Genomic DNA, 16,366 nt, shown 5'->3' on the forward strand with positions numbered 1-16,366 from the left:
ATTTACAGAAATTCATGGATTGAGGGAACTGTTTTCAGTGATTTTTGTCCATACCATAAATTCCGGTGTGTTTCGAGGTGTGATTGCGTCGTGTGTGTCGTCTCGCACCCTGGAGGAGCGGTGCTGGGGCCGTCTGCACACGCCCGGCCCTTGACCCAAGTCTCCAGCTGACCATGAGGGAACGGGGGCCGACGGACCCGGGAAACCAGGGCCCACAGTGCCGCAGCTCCTTCTGCTTGCCTTAGTGTTATTTGCATTTAATGTTTACTTGGTGACAAGTGGCATTTTGACTGGTTCTTGGCACATTTTTTTTTTTTTAACCTGTGAAAGGAGATGCTCATCGTATGAGTCAGGAGTCAGTTCAGGCAGCAGATTGGATTTATAAAGCGCAAGCCTCTTTCTCTCTAGAACACCCGTCTCCCACGTCTCGGAGTTTCTGTGAGCTGTGAATCTCCTGTGATGGCCTGGGAGTGGGAGAAGGATGTTGACAACACGCGTGCCGTCGGATCCCACCTGCTTTGCTGACCTCTCGGCTCCGTATCCGTGTGCTCCGTGTCTGTGGTTTCAGCCGGGCACAGGTTGAAAATATGCGGGAAAAGAATTGAGCCTGTACTGACCGCGCTCGGACTTTTTGCCTTGTCCTTGTTTCTTTAGAGGACATAGCAAAGCGATGACTTCATGGCCATGGCATTTGTGTCCTGTTAGCTGTTAGACGTGTTCTAGTGATGGTTTAACGTAAACAGCAGGATGTGGGTCGGTTACTGTGCTGTTTTAAAAATTTATTTATTTAAAAAATTATTTATTTATCAGAAAGGCAGAGTTACAGAGAAAGGGAGAGAGAGAGAGAGAGAGAGCTCTTCTGTCCGCTGGTTCACTCCACAGATGGCTGCAATGGCGGGGGTGGGCCAGGCTGAAGCCAGGAGCCTGGAACTCCATCCAGTCTCTCATTTGGGTGGCAGGGCCCCCCCCCAAGCACTTGGGCCATCTTCCACTGCTTTCCCAACCATGTTAGCAGGGAGCTGGATCAGGAGTGGAGCGGCTGGGACTTAACCTGGAGCGCATAAGGGATGCCGGCGCTGCAGGGAGCACCGTGCCACAGTGCCTGTCTCTACTTTACCATTTTATAGAGGCCATGACTGTTCTCAGATTTTGGTGTCTCTGGGTGTCCTGGAACGGATGCTCCACTGAAAGTGGGGACAGCTGTGTTTACCTCATTGGACCAAACTGCTCACTCTTCCTCATCCCAGCAGACATGGAGGCACTGCCATCATGACAGCAGGTGCCAGCCATTGGCCCTTGAGTGGGGCTCACAGGCAGGGGTTCATCCTGTGACACTGCTCCGCATAGCACTCCATGGGCTAGTGGTTCCTCTGACAGCAGTGCCCCATGTGTGGCCACGGCCGTGTCTGCCCAGTATCCCTGCCCTGTGTCCATCCTGTGTCCCTGCCCCCGTGTCCAGTGTCCCTGCCCCATGTCCAGTGTCCTTGCCCTGTATCTGTCCAGTGTCCCTGCCCCCATGTCCATCCTGTGTCCCTGCCCCCGTGTCCGTCCAGTGTCCCTGCCCCCGTGTCCATCCTGTGTCCCTGCCCCCATGTCCATCCAGTGTCCCTGCCCCCATGTCCATCCAGTGTCCCTGCCCCTGTGTCTGTCTAATGCCGTTGGGCTCATGGCTGTCCAGTGTCCTTGCCTGCATGGCCGTGGTTCATCTGATTGCATTGCTGTGGGTGGTATTTGAGTGAGAATGTGACTGAAGTCTGACTCCTGGGTTCATGGCCTGGCTCTGCCACTTAGTGTGGAGCCTGGGCCGTCAGTTCTTTAACCCTCCTTATCTGTTAGATGGGGATGACAGTGGAGCTTAGCTCATAGGATGGTTGTGAGAATGAACGGCACGGTCCTTGGCACACAGTTGGGGACCCAGTGGCTGTTATGGTGTCGTGTGCTTCCCGGTGTGGTGCACCTGGGCATGTTTTAGTCTTAGATACTCTTCCTCCGTTCTCCACCTTCTTCTTTGGACACTCTGTTCCCAGTACACTCTGTTCACAGGTGCACCTGTCCACCTGCTCCTGCCTGCCTCCCTGTTGTCCTCATCCCATCTCCCACCTGGTTGTTCCCTGTTGCACTTGTCACCTTCTGATCTGTGGCCGGGGTCCTTGCCTCTATTTCTGGCTGCCATCATGTGCTAAGCTGTGGCCTGCTGCAGCACAGGTGTCGTATCTTTCTCGTTCACTGTGCTGTCCTCGGCGCTGGGACCTGGAGACCAGCATCTTGCATAGATCTTTACCAGCAGGTGGAAGTAGCGTAGTAGGTGGGCGTGCAGTTCCGTGTGTCAGGTGTCGCACAGCAGGTGCAGCTGTCAGCAGTGACACTGTTGCGTCAGACGTTCTCAGTGCTGCGTTGCTCATTTGTCTGCTGTCTCCTCCCCTGCTAACAGGGAGTTGAGGCCAAGGAGGACAGGTGGGCAGGGATGAGTCAGTGGGATGAGGAAGGGGCCAGGGCTGGCGTCATTGACCGTCTGCTGGGTTGCTGCTGGCGCCGTTTCTCCTGGCGTCAACATCCCAAACACCTCTCTGCCCAGGGGACTGCTGTGAAGTTTCCCAGTGTGTGTATCTTCTTGTTGATTTCACGTGCAGCAGAACTTGTGTTTTTCTCTTTCAGGGCACCAATGCCTCTGCTCTGGAAAAAGACATTGGTCCAGAGCAGTTTCCAATCAATGAGCACTACTTCGGATTGGTCAATGTAAGTATTTAAAATTCATCACTTTGATCAAACATTGTGGAGTATCTGAAACAATTCCACTGCCAATTTCATCCCTCCCTCCCTCCCTCCCCCCTCCTCTTTCTTTCTTTCAAAGATTTACTTGTTTATTTGAAAGGCAGCATTACAGAGAGAGAGAGAGAGAGATCTTCCACCCACTGGTTCACTCCCCAAATGGCTGTGTCAGCCGGAGTTGGGCTGGTCAGGAGCCAGGAGCCAGGAGCCAGGAGCCAGGAGCTTCTTCCAGGTCCTCCTTGTGGGTGGCATGGGCCCAAGGACCGTATCATTTTCCACTGCTTTCCCAGGCCATTAGCAGGGAGCTAGATTGGAAGTGGAGTAGCTGGGACTCAAACCGGCGCACATATGGGATGCCAGCCCTGCAGGGTGGGGCTTTACTGCTATGCCACAGTGCTGGCCCCACTACTTTTTTCTTTTCTTTTTTTTTTTTTTTTTAAATCTTCTCTATTTTCATGTACTTGAAAGACAGAGAGACAGAGACAGAGAGAGAGAGAGCGAGCGAGCGAGCGAGTTTCCATCTGCTGGCTCACTCCCCAAATTTCCACAGTGGCTGTTCTGGAACAGGCTGAAATTGTCAGAGTCTCCCACGTGGGTGGCCAAGTAGTTGAGCCATCATTTTCTGCCTCCCAGGATGCATCCGCAGGAAGCTGGATCCAAAGTGGAGGCGTGGAGACCTGAAACCAGCCACTCTGATGTGGGATGTTGGCACCCCAAGAACAGCCCACACCTACTGGGTGACGACGCCTGCCACATTACCAGGGTTTAGAGAATTGTTTGTGCTCTTTAGTGAGTGCAAGTGGCAGATGTTGGGGAAGGGATTCATTTAATCTGTGTTTCAGATTATGACTTGGCCCAGGAAGAAGGATTGAATGCCTGCGTGCCTGGGTCAGATGCACAAACCCCGCTGGGCCGGGAGGGCTTCCCTTGGCACACAGAGCCCTCGGTGGGTTCGTTCTGTCCGCCTTTGCAGATCACCCAGGAGTGGCTGACAGTTCACCTGAAGCAGGGACGGGCTGTGGGGAGAGCTGGGAGCGGTGTGTCGTGGAGCTCCTGGCCTCGTTTCCCTGGTCCTGGGTGCGTGCCGGCTTCCCCAGCACGGAGCAGGGCAGTGGCACCCTCCCCCTCTGGGAGCCCTCTTCCTGCCTCCATCCTTTCTCCTTGGGGTGGAGGTTTCAAGAGACAGCGAGTGTTAATTCCTAAACACACAGAGTTTGGGGTAATGGTTCTGACCGCGGGGCCCAGAGTGATGCACATGGCTTCTCTCGGGGAAGCTGGAAGCGGGCCTGCAAGCACCTGGTGTTTAGTGCAGTGCGAGCTGGGCTCGGATGCCGCCTGTGCCACTCCCCGGCTGGGTGACCGTGGGTGAGTTGCTTGCCCTCTCTGACCCTCTGTCCTCATCTGTAAAATGATGGGTGCCGTAAGATTAGAGTGATGAACAGGTGAGACCCGACGTGGGGCCGAGGTGCAGAGTGGGCCTGTGTTGAGTACGAGTTCCCTTCAGTTCCCGGAAGTCATCAAGGCCAAGCATTGCCGAAGGGCGAGACGCTGGTGCAGAAGAGCGTGGGAGGAGGATGGCTGAAGCTCCGTGCGCAGCGCCGACTTCTCATTCTAATGCGCCTGTTTTAGCCGTGGTAGAAAAAAAAGGAAGGCAAGGCCATTTCCTGGTTTGTGGCGGAATCTGAGTGCTGTATTTATTAATTGCTTCCTTTATGGTCGCTTTGGTGATGGATGAAGGTTCCAGCTTCTCCGTGAGAGGAGGCTTGCCTCCGGTTACGTAACCGCGTCAGCTGCGTAGACCTGGGATGTCACGATTGTTGTGGCACAGCGGCTGTCTCACTCTCGGGTGAATGGCACACAACCCGGCCGCCGGTGTTGAGGAGGTGTGCGCCTTCGGCTTTCATCTTGCGTGGCCTGTTGTAGTCTGTGTCGTTAGTCGTGTTGTTCTCAGAATGTCTTCACCCAGGGCCTGTGCGCGCAGTCCTGTGGCCGCACAGCTGGCCTCGCTGTTGGTTGGAAACCACGGGGTGGCGTTGTCGTCTTCTGTGTCTGTGATGTTGAGAGGTGTGGGCCCTGTGTGGAGGTAGGGACCTGGTGATGTTGCACTGGGGCAGTCGCCACCTTGGAGGAAACAGGACAGAGGGCAGTGGAGCTGTTGCGAGGGCGGGGCGTGGCGGGTGACTCGAGGAGACACCTGTGCCTGGTTGCTCTGGGGCAAGTGAGGAAATGCGGTCGGAGCCCAGGGGCTGGCACAGAATCTGGAGGGAACAAAACAGACAGACCCGGTTCAGTGCGGATGGTGTCCGCGAGCGAGAGGTTCCCAGAGCCCAGACCTCTTCTGATTTGGATCTTCACTGCTCCCGTCATGGGAGTTTTGGACGAGTTACGGTGTGGTCTCTTATCAAGCCGGCTGCTTTCCTGGGTCTGTTACGTGGAGTTTCTCTCTCTAAGTGCCCGAAGGTGTCATGCAACCGTTTATCAGATGCAGTGCTTGTAGTTGTGGTAGAGTTTCTTGGCGTGGAGAAGCACCAGAATTATATACAGCAGTGCCCCTGACCCACGGAGGGGCGGTTCCAAGACCCTCAGTGGACCCCTGACACTGTGCATAGTGGCAAACCCTAGATGTAACTTTGTTTTTTCCTAACTCTCTGTAAGCGTGAATGTCAGTCAGTGAATCAGGCACAGTCACAGATTGACAGTAACTGTAACGCATGTTCTCTAGGTAGGAAGTTGGTAACAGAATCACCAGCATCACTCCTTGTTTCTGGCCCTGGGCCATCACTAAGTAAAATAAGGCTTGGTTGGACGTGAGTGTTCCAACACTACCACAGTTGATCTCATGGGCAAGTGACTAATGGGCGAGCAGCGCGTACAGCGTGGGCACGAGTCGTCCACGTCAGGTTGGGTTGGAGCAGCACAGTGCAAGGTTGTGTCATGCCTCTCGGAGCAGTGTACAACTGAAAACTTGCAAAGTTGGTCATTTCTGTAATTTTCCATTTCATGTTTGCGGATCCTGATTGAATGCAGGTGAACTGAAACCCTGGAAGGCCAGACTGCCCATGAGGAGGACTCACGGCACACTGCTGTCCCTGTCCTGCTGTCAGACTGTCGCGGGTGGTTAGGAGTGGTGACTAGTTAGTTCTCTAGCACAGCGAGTAACCTGGGCGGGTTCCTGCGGCTGCCTGCTCCCTCTCCCCACTTTGCCGGCGGTGGCCTTTGTCCCCAGCAGTGACACGGACCCCTGTTGTCCTTTGGCAGTTTGGGAACACGTGCTACTGTAACTCCGTGCTGCAGGCGCTGTACTTCTGCCGGCCGTTCCGTGAGAATGTGCTGGCATACAAGGCCCAGCAGAAAAAGAAGGAAAACCTGCTGACGTGCCTGGCGGACCTGTTCCACAGCATCGCCACGCAGAAGAAGAAGGTGGGCGTCATCCCCCCGAAGAAGTTCATCTCTAGGCTGAGAAAGGAGAACGGTGAGTCGTGGGGCGGACAGCCGGCGGTGCCGTGCAGCCTCCGAGCGAGGAGCTGCTTTGCTTTGTTTAAAAATGGGGTAGAGTATGTGCCGGAGGTGGGCCAGGCTGGTGCCGCGAGCCGGAACTCCATCCAGCTGTTCCTTTGGATGGCAAGGGCCCAAGTCCTGGAACCCTGCCAGGGTGTGCATTAGCAGGAAGCTAGATTGGAAGTGGAGGAGCTGGGATTTGAACCAGATATGGGACGGGGGCATCCCAGGCAATGTCCCAGCTGCTGTTAGTTAGTCCTAACTGCCCCTCGAGTATTTTTTTAAGAAAAGATAATTTTTTCCTTCTCTACCCAGAATACATACAACCAGGTTCAGAATACGCTTCAAAGTTCAGAGTTGTGATCCCATCTTAGAATGCTTGGTGACATTCTGGGTAGGATCGTTGCGAGAGGAGAGGCTGGCAAGCAGCCTTCCTGGGGAGTGCCTGTTGGAATAGACAGGCAGGGCTGTAACTGAGTAAGACAGCGCTGTCTTAATCACCTGGCGACGTGTGACCAGAATAAGTGTGTAACGTCTGACCAGAGCTTCTGTAGTTTAATATCCCGTCCAAGTTTTATTGCCTGACAGCGGTGGGGAACCTTTTTTCTGCCAAGGGCCATTTGGATATTGTAAACATCATGCGCAGGTCATACAAAATTGTCAGCTTAAAAACTAGCCTGCTGTAGACTTCATTGATTTTTTTTTTAAGATTAATTAATTTATTTGAAAGTTGGAGTTACACAGAGAGAGAAGGAGGGGCAGAGAGAGAGAGAGAGAGAGAGAGAGGATTTCCATCTGCTGGTTCACTCCCTAATTGGCTACAATGGCTGGAGCTGTGCTGATTTGAAGCCAGGAGCCAGGAGCTTTTCCCGGGTCTCCCATGCAGCTGTAGGGGCCCAAGGCCTTGGGCCATCTTCCACTGCTTTCCCAGGCCACAGCAGAGAGCTGGATCGGAAGTGGAGCAGCCTGGTCTTGAACTGGCACCCATATGGACTGCCAGCACTGCAGGCAGCGGCTTTACCCACTACGCCACAGTACCGGCCCCCAATTTTTTAAAAAAGATTTATATAATTATTTGAAAGTCGGAAAGAGAAGGAGAGGCAAAGAGAGAGAGGGAGAGAGGTCTTCCATCCACTGGTTCACTTCCCAATTGGCCATGACAGTTGGAGCTGCACCGATCTGAAGCCAGGAGCCAGGGGCTTCTTCCAGGTGTACCACATGGGTGCAGGAGCCCAGGGACTTGGACCATCTTCTCCTGCTTTCCCAGGCCGTAGCAGAGAGCTGGATTGCAAGTGGAGCAGCTGGGACTCTAACTGGCGCCCATACAGGTGTCCATCATTGCAGGCTGCTTGCGGCCTTACCCACTTCGCCACAGTGCCAGCCCCATCTTCATTGAATTTTGATGCTCGCCTGCGGCTGCCTTGGCAAGACCATACCCAGTGATTTTGCAGGCTGAACGTTCTGCACCCCTGATGGGCATCAGCTGGACATCTTTATATGATGCAGATGCTTTGCTGTCACTTGATTTTTCTGAATTCTTTTTCTGGGGCGTGCAGGTAGAAATGTAGAAAGTGGGCCTTTGGGGGTCGGCACCGTGGTATATCAATTTAAGCTGCCGCCTTCGATGGTAGCATCTCATATGGGTGCCTGTTTGAGTCCTGGCTACTCTACTTCTGATCCAGCTCCCTGCTAATGCACCTGGGAAAGCAGTAGAAGATGGCCCAAGTGCTTGGGCCCCTGCATCTGTGTGGGAGACCCAGATGAAGTTCCAGGTTCCTGGCTTTAGCCTGGCCCAGCCCCAGCCATTGTGGCCATTTGGGGAGTGAGCCAGCAGATGGAAGATCTCTCTCTCTCTCTCTTTCTCTCTCTCTCTGACTCTGCATTTCAAATAAATGAAATCTTAAAAAAAATGGGGGTATGTATGCTAGAAGTTTTGCGTTAGTAATTTAAAAAAATTATTTAAAGGAGTTGTGGAGAGAGGGGAATGGAGAGAGAGAGAGCGAGCAAGCGAGAGAGATCTTTCATCTGCTGATGCACTCCTCAAATGGTCCAGATGAGTGGGTTGGGCCAGGCTGAAGCCAGGAGCCAGGAACTCTGTCTGGATCTCCCATGTGTGTGGCAGAACCCAAGCACTTGGACCATCTGCGGCTGCTTTCCCAGGAGCGTTAGCGGGGAGCTGGATGGGAATGGAGCAGCCTGGACTTGAACTGGCGCTCCTGGGGTGCAGGCGTCACAGGCTGTGGCTTTACCCGTTGCACACAATGCCAGTTTCTGCACTGGGGGTTTGGTGACTGTGGAACTATTTGATATGGGAACCGTGTCTGTCTTGGACTGAGCCGTATGCCGACAGACTTGCACCATTCATCAGATGCTTGCTTTGGAAAGTCTTATTTCATTGCTGTCTTTCAAGATTGTTCTGGTTTGTCTGTAGAAGAGTATGAGCTGAGAGAGAAGGACACAGAGCGCCCAGCCTTCTCACGGGCGTGGTCGGTAGTGGTGTGCTCAGCCACACGTGTCCCGATTGTCCCCCGCTAGGGAACGGCAGCAGGTGCCCGCGCCATTTGTCTTTGGTGTCAGAATACTGAGACAGAGAGACGCTCACGTGAACTCACTGTCTCCCTTATCTGTTTCGTTTAAGCTACTTGTAGGCTGGCCCAGGATCTTACACCATTTTGGGGGAGAGACCCCAGTTGTTCAGGATAAAAGACAAACAACTAAACGTCGGTGGTCACATTGTATTAGACAGCAAAACTAATCCGAGAGTTTCTGTTCTTTTGTAGAATGAAGAAACGTTTTTGGACTTTTTTTATACATAAACTTTAGAGAGATGTGGGCAGGTTGTTGGTGGTGGGTGGCGAAATGGAAATGAATGAAAATTCTTTGGACACTAACGCGCTGGAGCCGTAGGATCTGTCTGTATTCTGTGCCCATCCGGCAGCATGGCGTGTAATACAGCTCGTGTGTGTGTTCGCTCTTCAGGAACCAGAGATTGAAATAACGGCCTTCTGCCTTCCAGATCTCTTCGATAACTACATGCAGCAGGATGCCCATGAATTTTTAAACTATTTGCTGAACACTATCGCCGACATCCTGCAGGAAGAGAAGAAACAGGAAAAGCAAAATGGAAAATTAAAGAACGGCAACATGAACGAACCTGCGGAGAACAACAAGGCGGAGCTCACCTGGGTCCATGAGATTTTCCAGGGGACGCTCACCAATGAAACGCGATGCTTGAACTGTGAAACTGTGAGTGCTGGCGGGCGGGCGTGCGCGTGTCAACACGGGCTGTGTTGCGTGCGACTGCGGTGCGGTAGAACAGCATGAAGCAGCTGCCTTCGGTGTACAGGGACAGACCCGTGCATGTATGTGCAGCTCCAGTGCCGTGCATACAAGATGTCTGGGTAGTGGTTAACGCAGAGTGGTGAGGGCAGATGGCCTCAACAACTGCTGGCCAGCTTTGTACCGTGGGCAAAGTTTAGGGTCCACACGTTGAGCTGTTGAATTGGACTTCGACTGGCTGTCTTAAAAAGATGTTGGTCATGAGAAGTCAGCTTTCCTGTGTGGGTGTTTGGGACTCAAGTACTTGGACCATCATCTGCTGCCTCCTAGGCGCATTAGCGAGCAGCTGGGTTGGAAATTCAGAGTAGCCAAGACTTGAATCAGGTGCTCCAATATGGGATGCAGGCATCCCAAGCAATATCTTTTTTTTTTTTTTTTAAAGATTTATTTATTTGGAAGTCAGAGTTACACACAGAAAGACACACACACACACACACACACACACACACAGAGGTCTTCCATCCACTGGTTCACTCCCCAATTGGTTACAGTGGCTGGAGCTGTGCTGATCTGAAGCCAGGAGCCAGGAGCTTCTTCCAGGTCTCCCACATGGATGCAGGGGCCCAAGGACTTGGGCCATCTTCTACTGCTTTCTCAGGTCATAGCAGAGAGCTGGATCGGAAGTGGAATAGCCGGGACTAGAACTGGCGCCCATTTGGGATGCTGGCACTGCAGGTGGCAGCTTTACCCGCTGTGCCACAGTACCAGACCCCCAAGCAATGTCTTACCCTGCTGCACCTCAGTGCCTGCCCTGACACTGTTAGGCTGAGTCTCACTTAAAAAATAAAATAGATTGGAGGAACAGAGAGAGGACAGTGAGGGTGCAAAAGGGAGAAGTAGATACCTTCCCTCTGCTGGTTCACTCCCTAAATACCCGCAGTAGCTGGGGCTGAGCCAGGCCAAAGCTGGGAGCCAGGAACTCAAACCAGTCTCCCAGATAGGAGACAGGGACCCAGCAGTTTGAGCCATCAGTGCTGGCCCTCCGTCCGGGGTGTGCCAGTTAGCAGAAAGCTGGAATCAGGAGCTGGAGTTGGGACTCAAGCCCAGGTACCCCAAGGTAAGACGTGGGTACCTTAAGTGCTGTCTGTCTGCCACCCCTCAGTCCCTCTGTAGTTCCTCTTGTGTCTGATTAGGTCAGATGACCCCAGTAAATGCAATATTGCATCCTGGGGAATTTGTATTGCAGAAGCTGTCGCCGAGCACCTTAGTTCCCAGGGGGTAGGGATGGGAAACCATGGCTCGGAGAGTCCTCCAGAGATTTTGGACGATACCCGAGTGTGTGTGTGACGGGATTCTGACTGTTGGGGCTTGGACTGTGGGAGGTTACCATGTGTGGACACATCTTTTTGAAGAATGGGGCAGCCTTGAAAACCCCTTCCCCCTCCCTGCGCAGTGATGAGTTGTTTGAGGAGGGCGTGTTTTTCTCTCTGGAGTTACTTGCAGTCACTTCCATTGTTTTTTAGACCCTTTGGATGGGATCCTGGGGGTCCCGTAGCCCCTGTTCTCCCAGTACCCCAGTCCTGCCTGTGACGTGCGATATGCTAGCCACTCGGTCACCAGCATCTGCCAGATGGCGTCCAGAGGCAGGGGACGCAATCCTGAGCCGATGCTTCCCGTTTTTAGAGAGCTCTAATTGTTAGAAAGTCCTCGCTTTCTAAGACAGCGCATCGCCTGGAGGCTTCTCTCTTATTGTGAACTGCGGAACAGGAGTAAGTGAACAGAGTGGAAGAGGAGGCCCTGCGGTAGCTCCTTCCCTCCCAGGATGCGAAACTTGGCCCCCCCCCCCCCCCCCGTGTCTGGGGACCCACGTGTGTGAAACCCCGCCGTGGGATCCAGCTGCCCTCCATCCTGGGGCGCCGTGCCATGGCCCCGCTCAGCCTCCAGTTACGGAAAACCCTGTGCCAGCCCTTACGCTTTCAGAAACTGATGGCTTTGCCCCCTGGGTCTCCGTCTTTGTAAATGTTGCTTATGATTGCAGTGCAAATGTCAGCCGAGGGATTTATGGAGACAAACAGTTTCATTTGGCAGTAGAGCGGCAGAGACTGCTTGAAGGGTAATTCATGGCTGACTTTTCCAGATAACCTTGCTAAAAGCGCTCCAGAATTGGGGCTTGGGGATTTGCCGCTGTAGCCTCCACGTTGGCTTCGTGGGTTCCACCTTCATGTGCCTCTTAAGCTTTGTTAGGCCAGTTGGTGCTGAATTTTGTTGTCTGTTGTAATTTTCCCCTTTCCCATTTAAGCTGAATTTTTGCTGTGAGAATCGGTTTCCAGCGCTTCTCTGGGACCTTAAACCAAAGCACATTTCTCTCTGTGACTGCACGCAGGAGACTGCTTACAGAACTGCTATAGGGGTAGGCATTTCGCTTGGCAGGTAGGAGCCCCACAGCCCAGATCAGAGCGCTTGGCTTTGAGTCCTGCCTCAGCTCCGATTCCAGCTTCCTGCTCCTGTGCACCCCGGACGCAGCCGCGATGGCTCCAGTACTCGGGTCATGTGGGAGACCCAGGTTGCATTCCTGGTTCCTGGCTTCAGCCTGGCCCAGCTCCAGCTGTTACAGACATTTGGGGGATGAACCAGCAGATGGGGTTTCTCTGTGAAGCACTGCTTTCTGAAGGTACCGGTTCTACAGCAGCTCCTGCGCCTTTGCAGACTGAGCAGGGTCGGGTGATGCGGGGGCTGTGGCTCCTTCAGTGGAGATTCAGGGGGCGGAAGCAGCCACTTTCCCCAGACCCGCCACGCCAGCCCCACACATGGTCAGTTCACAGCCCTAACCTGTCTGGTGCCCGCCCACTGGCAGGTCACGTGGCTGCTCTGAGAATCAAGGGTGGGGAACGGGCAGAGGGGAGGATTTGGGGCCATTAATGCATCCTGAGCGCCATAAAAATTGAAGCTGGGTGGTAGAGTGGTAGGGAGGGGATGTGTGTCTGTGCCTTCTTCCTACAAAATTAACTTAAATTTTTTTTAAAGTGTAGCCTACTTTTTTATTCAATATGATAACTGCAGGCCAGTACACCATTCCTAACTTTTTGGCCATCTTAGACCATTTAAAATTTTTTTGTCTCTCCCCAGTTTAGTAAATACCGACTTAAAAAATTTGGAGCTGGTATTGAGGTGCAGCAGGGCGAGCTGCCACCTGAGATCTGCTACGAGTGCCAGTTCAGTCTCAGCTCCTCCACTTGTGGTTCAGCTCCCGGCTAATGCTCCTGGAGAACAGCGGAAGACGGCCCAAGTACTTGGGTCCCTGCGTTCACCTGGGAGACCAGGATGGAGTTCCAGGCTCCTGACTTCTGTCCTGGCTGTTGTGCCATTTGGAGAGTGAACCAGCAAGCAGTTTGAAGATCTCTCTCTGTGTACCTCTTCCCCTGCCATAACTCCATCTTTTTATTTATTTATTTGAATGGCGGAGTTACAGAGGGAGAGGCAGAGGCAGAGGCAAAGAGAGAGCAATCTCTCTGCTGGTTCACTCCCCAAATGGCTGTGATGACTGGGGCTGGGCCAGGCTGAAGCCAGGAGCCAGGAGCTTCATCTGGGTCTCCCACATGGGTGCAGGGACCCAAGGACTTGGGCTGTCTTTCACTACTTTCCTAGGAGCATTATCAGGGAGCTGGATCAAAAGTGGAGCAGTTGGCAATTGAACTGACACTGCAAGATGGCGGCTTAACTCACTACGCCACAGCACCAGCCTCCGATAAATAAATCTCGTAAAAAATCACTTAAAAAAAAAGAGACTTTTATTTGAAAGAGCGATGCAGAGAGAAGGAGAGGGAGAGACAGTGAGAAATTGTCCATCAACTGGTTTATTCCTCTAATGCCCGCAGTAGTGGTGGGAGTGCTGGGCCAGGCTGAAGCAAGCCAGGAGCCAGGAACTCCACCTGGATCTCCATGTGGGTGGCGGGGACCCAAGTACTTGGACCGTCATCAGCTGCCTTCCAGATGCATTAACAAAAAGCTGGATGGGGAGTGTGGAGCAGCTAGGACTTGAACAGGCAGTGGGATGTGGGATGTGGCGTCCCAGGCCGCAGCTGAACCTGCTGTGCTGCAGTACCCCCGCCGCCCCCATGCTTCCTTTTTAACCACTTTCCAAATGCAGGACCTTATTCCGTCTTTACAACATCCTTGTGAGGTAGATACTATGCTTTTGTTATAAAGATTTATTTATTTGAGAGGCAGCATTACAGAGAGAGGGAGAGACAGAGAGGTCTTCTGCAGCTGGGACTGGAACTGGCACCCACGTGGGCTGCTGGCACCGCAGGTCAGGGCTTAGCCTACAACACCACAGAGCTGGCCCCAAGAGACAGATACTCTGACCGTCCCCACTTGACAGATGAGAAAGCCGAGATTCAGAGGGCAAGTATCTGGCCAGTTTACGAGTGCCAGAGTAGGATCTCGATGTGGCCAGCCTGTGTCCACACGTTCCCGGGTGTGCTTATGGAGGTACGAAGGAGGCGTCTGTCTCTAGCCGTTTCTCTAGATACCTCCTGCAGTTTGGAGCCACAGCTGGTTACCGTGGTTCTCAAGAATGATTTTGGCTGTTGCCACCAGCTGAGCACGTCAGGGTTGTCTGGGTGGGCGTGCCCTTCCCGCTGCAGACAGGAGAGCCTGTGGGATGTTAGCCCCTCCTCAGTGAGCTCCAGCGGGCAGGGAGCCATGTGGGCAGCCGGGGGCACTGCCAGTGGTGATGCTTCTTGGCCCAGGTCAGCCCCGTGTGGTCAGCACGACTCTCCAGCTCCTGGGCCACACACACGGACGCAGGGGAGTGGCTACAAGGGGCTGGGGAGAGCAAACAGCCCTCTGCAAAGTGCTGACTGCGGGGCCATGGGTGGTCCAAGTCCCCCTCCTCGCCCATTGCCATCCCTCAGCCAGCCAGGCCTGCAGAAATGTCTGATGCTTGTGACTTGAAACAGAAAGGGAAAGGAATGGAGAGGAAGGGAGTTGGTGGAGTTTGAGTTATTAAAAGTCTGAGTCAGCCGGCGCCGCAGCTCACTAGGCTAATCCTCCGCCTTACGGCGCCAGCACACCGGGTTCTAGTCCCGGTTGGGGCGCTGGATTCTGTCCCGGTTGCCCCTCTTCCAGGCCAGCTCTCTGCTGTGGCCAGGGAGTGCAGTGGAGGATGGCCCAAGTCCTTGGGCCCTGCACCCCATGGGAGACCAGGATAAGTACCTGGCTCCTGCCATCGGATTAGCGCGGTGTGCCGGCCGCGGTGGCCATTGGAGGGTGAACCAACGGCAAAGGAAGACCTTTCTCTCTGTCTCTCTCTCTCTCTCTGTCCACTCTGCCTGTCAAAAAAAAAAAAAAAAAAAAAAAAAGTCTGAGTCAAAGTTGTGGTAGAGACTAGAGACGAGGCTACATTGAGAATGCTATCTTGTGTTTAGCTCTGGTTGTTTGTGAGGTTACTGGTTGCCAGGCAGTATGCAGCCACATCTGCCTTGGCTATAAATATAAATATAAATGTAAATATAAAATATATATTTGAAAGGCAGAGTTACAGAAGGAGGGAGGGAGGGAGAGAGAATCTTCCATCTGCTGGCTCACTCCCAAGATGGCTGCAATGGCCAGGGCTGGGCCAGACAGAAGTCAGGAGCCTGGAGCTCCATCCATGTCTCCTACGGGAATGCAGGTGCCCAGACACCCAGGCTGTCTTCCACTGCTTTCCCAGGCGCATTAGCAGGGAGCTGGATCAGAAGTGGAGCAGCCGGCACTTGAAGCAGCGCCCATGTGAGGTGCTGGCATTGCAGGCAGCGGTTCAAGCTGCCTTGCCCCAACACCGGCCCCACTTCTTGGTGTTTTTTGATTATCTGTAAATGTTCTAAGTTTTCTGTGTCAGGTCTGTTGTGTGTTGTGTACTAACATGTTGTCCCCCCTCCCCCGTCGCCCTGTTATTTTGGTTTCAGGTTAGTAGCAAAGATGAAGATTTCCTGGACCTTTCTGTTGACGTGGAACAGAACACATCCATCACCCACTGCCTCAGGTAACCCCGTGGCTTCCGCTGCGCTGGGCATTGCGGTCAGATTGGTACACACTTGGGGAAGGGGCGCTCTGTCTTTCTTCAGGAGATAATCTTTCCTTAAACCAATGTAATCCTATTATTGTCTGTTTCTTCTTTCTCAAGAGAGATTAAAAATGAATGTATGTGGTCTGGAGAGGAGTCTGGCTGAGGAGAGGGAAGATCCAGTGGAAGTCCTTAATCATGAAATCTAGAAATAGGATTTTAATCTTTAATGCAAATGTGTGCTGTGGGCTCTCGTCGGCTGTTCTCTCTCCCACCTTCTGTCAGATCACACTTAACACTCACACACACAACCTCCCATATGCGTACTTACACATTCATATACACACATACATGCGCACATACACATAGCCTCACATATACACATACAACCTCACATGGGTGCATGTGCACACACACAGCCTCACATATAGACATGCACACACACAACCTCACACATGCACATGTACACATTCATACACACATACATGTGCACACACACAACTTCACATATACACATGTACACATACAACCTCACACATGCACATGTACACATTCATACACACATACACATAACTTCACATATATACATGTACACATACAACCTCACACATGCACATGCACACATTCATACATGTGTATATACACACAGCGTCACATATAGACATGCACATATTCACATACACAGCCACACATATGCATACTTATTCTCACATGCTCACACATATACACACATACACATTCACACATGCACACATGTATGCACACTTACACATT

The 16,366-nt window shown here is 52.7% G+C and overlaps 1 protein-coding gene across 4 annotated transcripts in view; it reads left to right on the plus strand.

Moving 5' to 3' along the window:
• The window catches only part of USP46 (ubiquitin specific peptidase 46), a 65,840-nt gene that overhangs the window by 30,137 nt on the left and 19,337 nt on the right, over positions 1 to 16,366 (plus strand). For 3 of the 4 annotated variants that reach the window (XM_089302815.1, XM_070048123.2, XM_089302816.1), the window contains 4 exons: positions 2,656 to 2,736; positions 6,028 to 6,241; positions 9,284 to 9,513; positions 15,495 to 15,571. In XM_089302815.1, coding sequence (XP_089158941.1) covers positions 2,656 to 2,736; positions 6,028 to 6,241; positions 9,284 to 9,513; positions 15,495 to 15,571 — 602 coding nt within the window. The remainder of the gene's footprint in view (positions 1 to 2,655; positions 2,737 to 6,027; positions 6,242 to 9,283; positions 9,514 to 15,494; positions 15,572 to 16,366) is intronic. The other variant, XM_070048124.2, reaches the window with a different exon arrangement.

Source organism: Oryctolagus cuniculus, chromosome 8 (assembly GCF_051225735.1).
Source record: "Oryctolagus cuniculus isolate XC-2025 breed Fujian yellow rabbit chromosome 8, ASM5122573v1, whole genome shotgun sequence".
Classification (NCBI taxonomy): Eukaryota; Metazoa; Chordata; class Mammalia; order Lagomorpha; family Leporidae; genus Oryctolagus; species Oryctolagus cuniculus.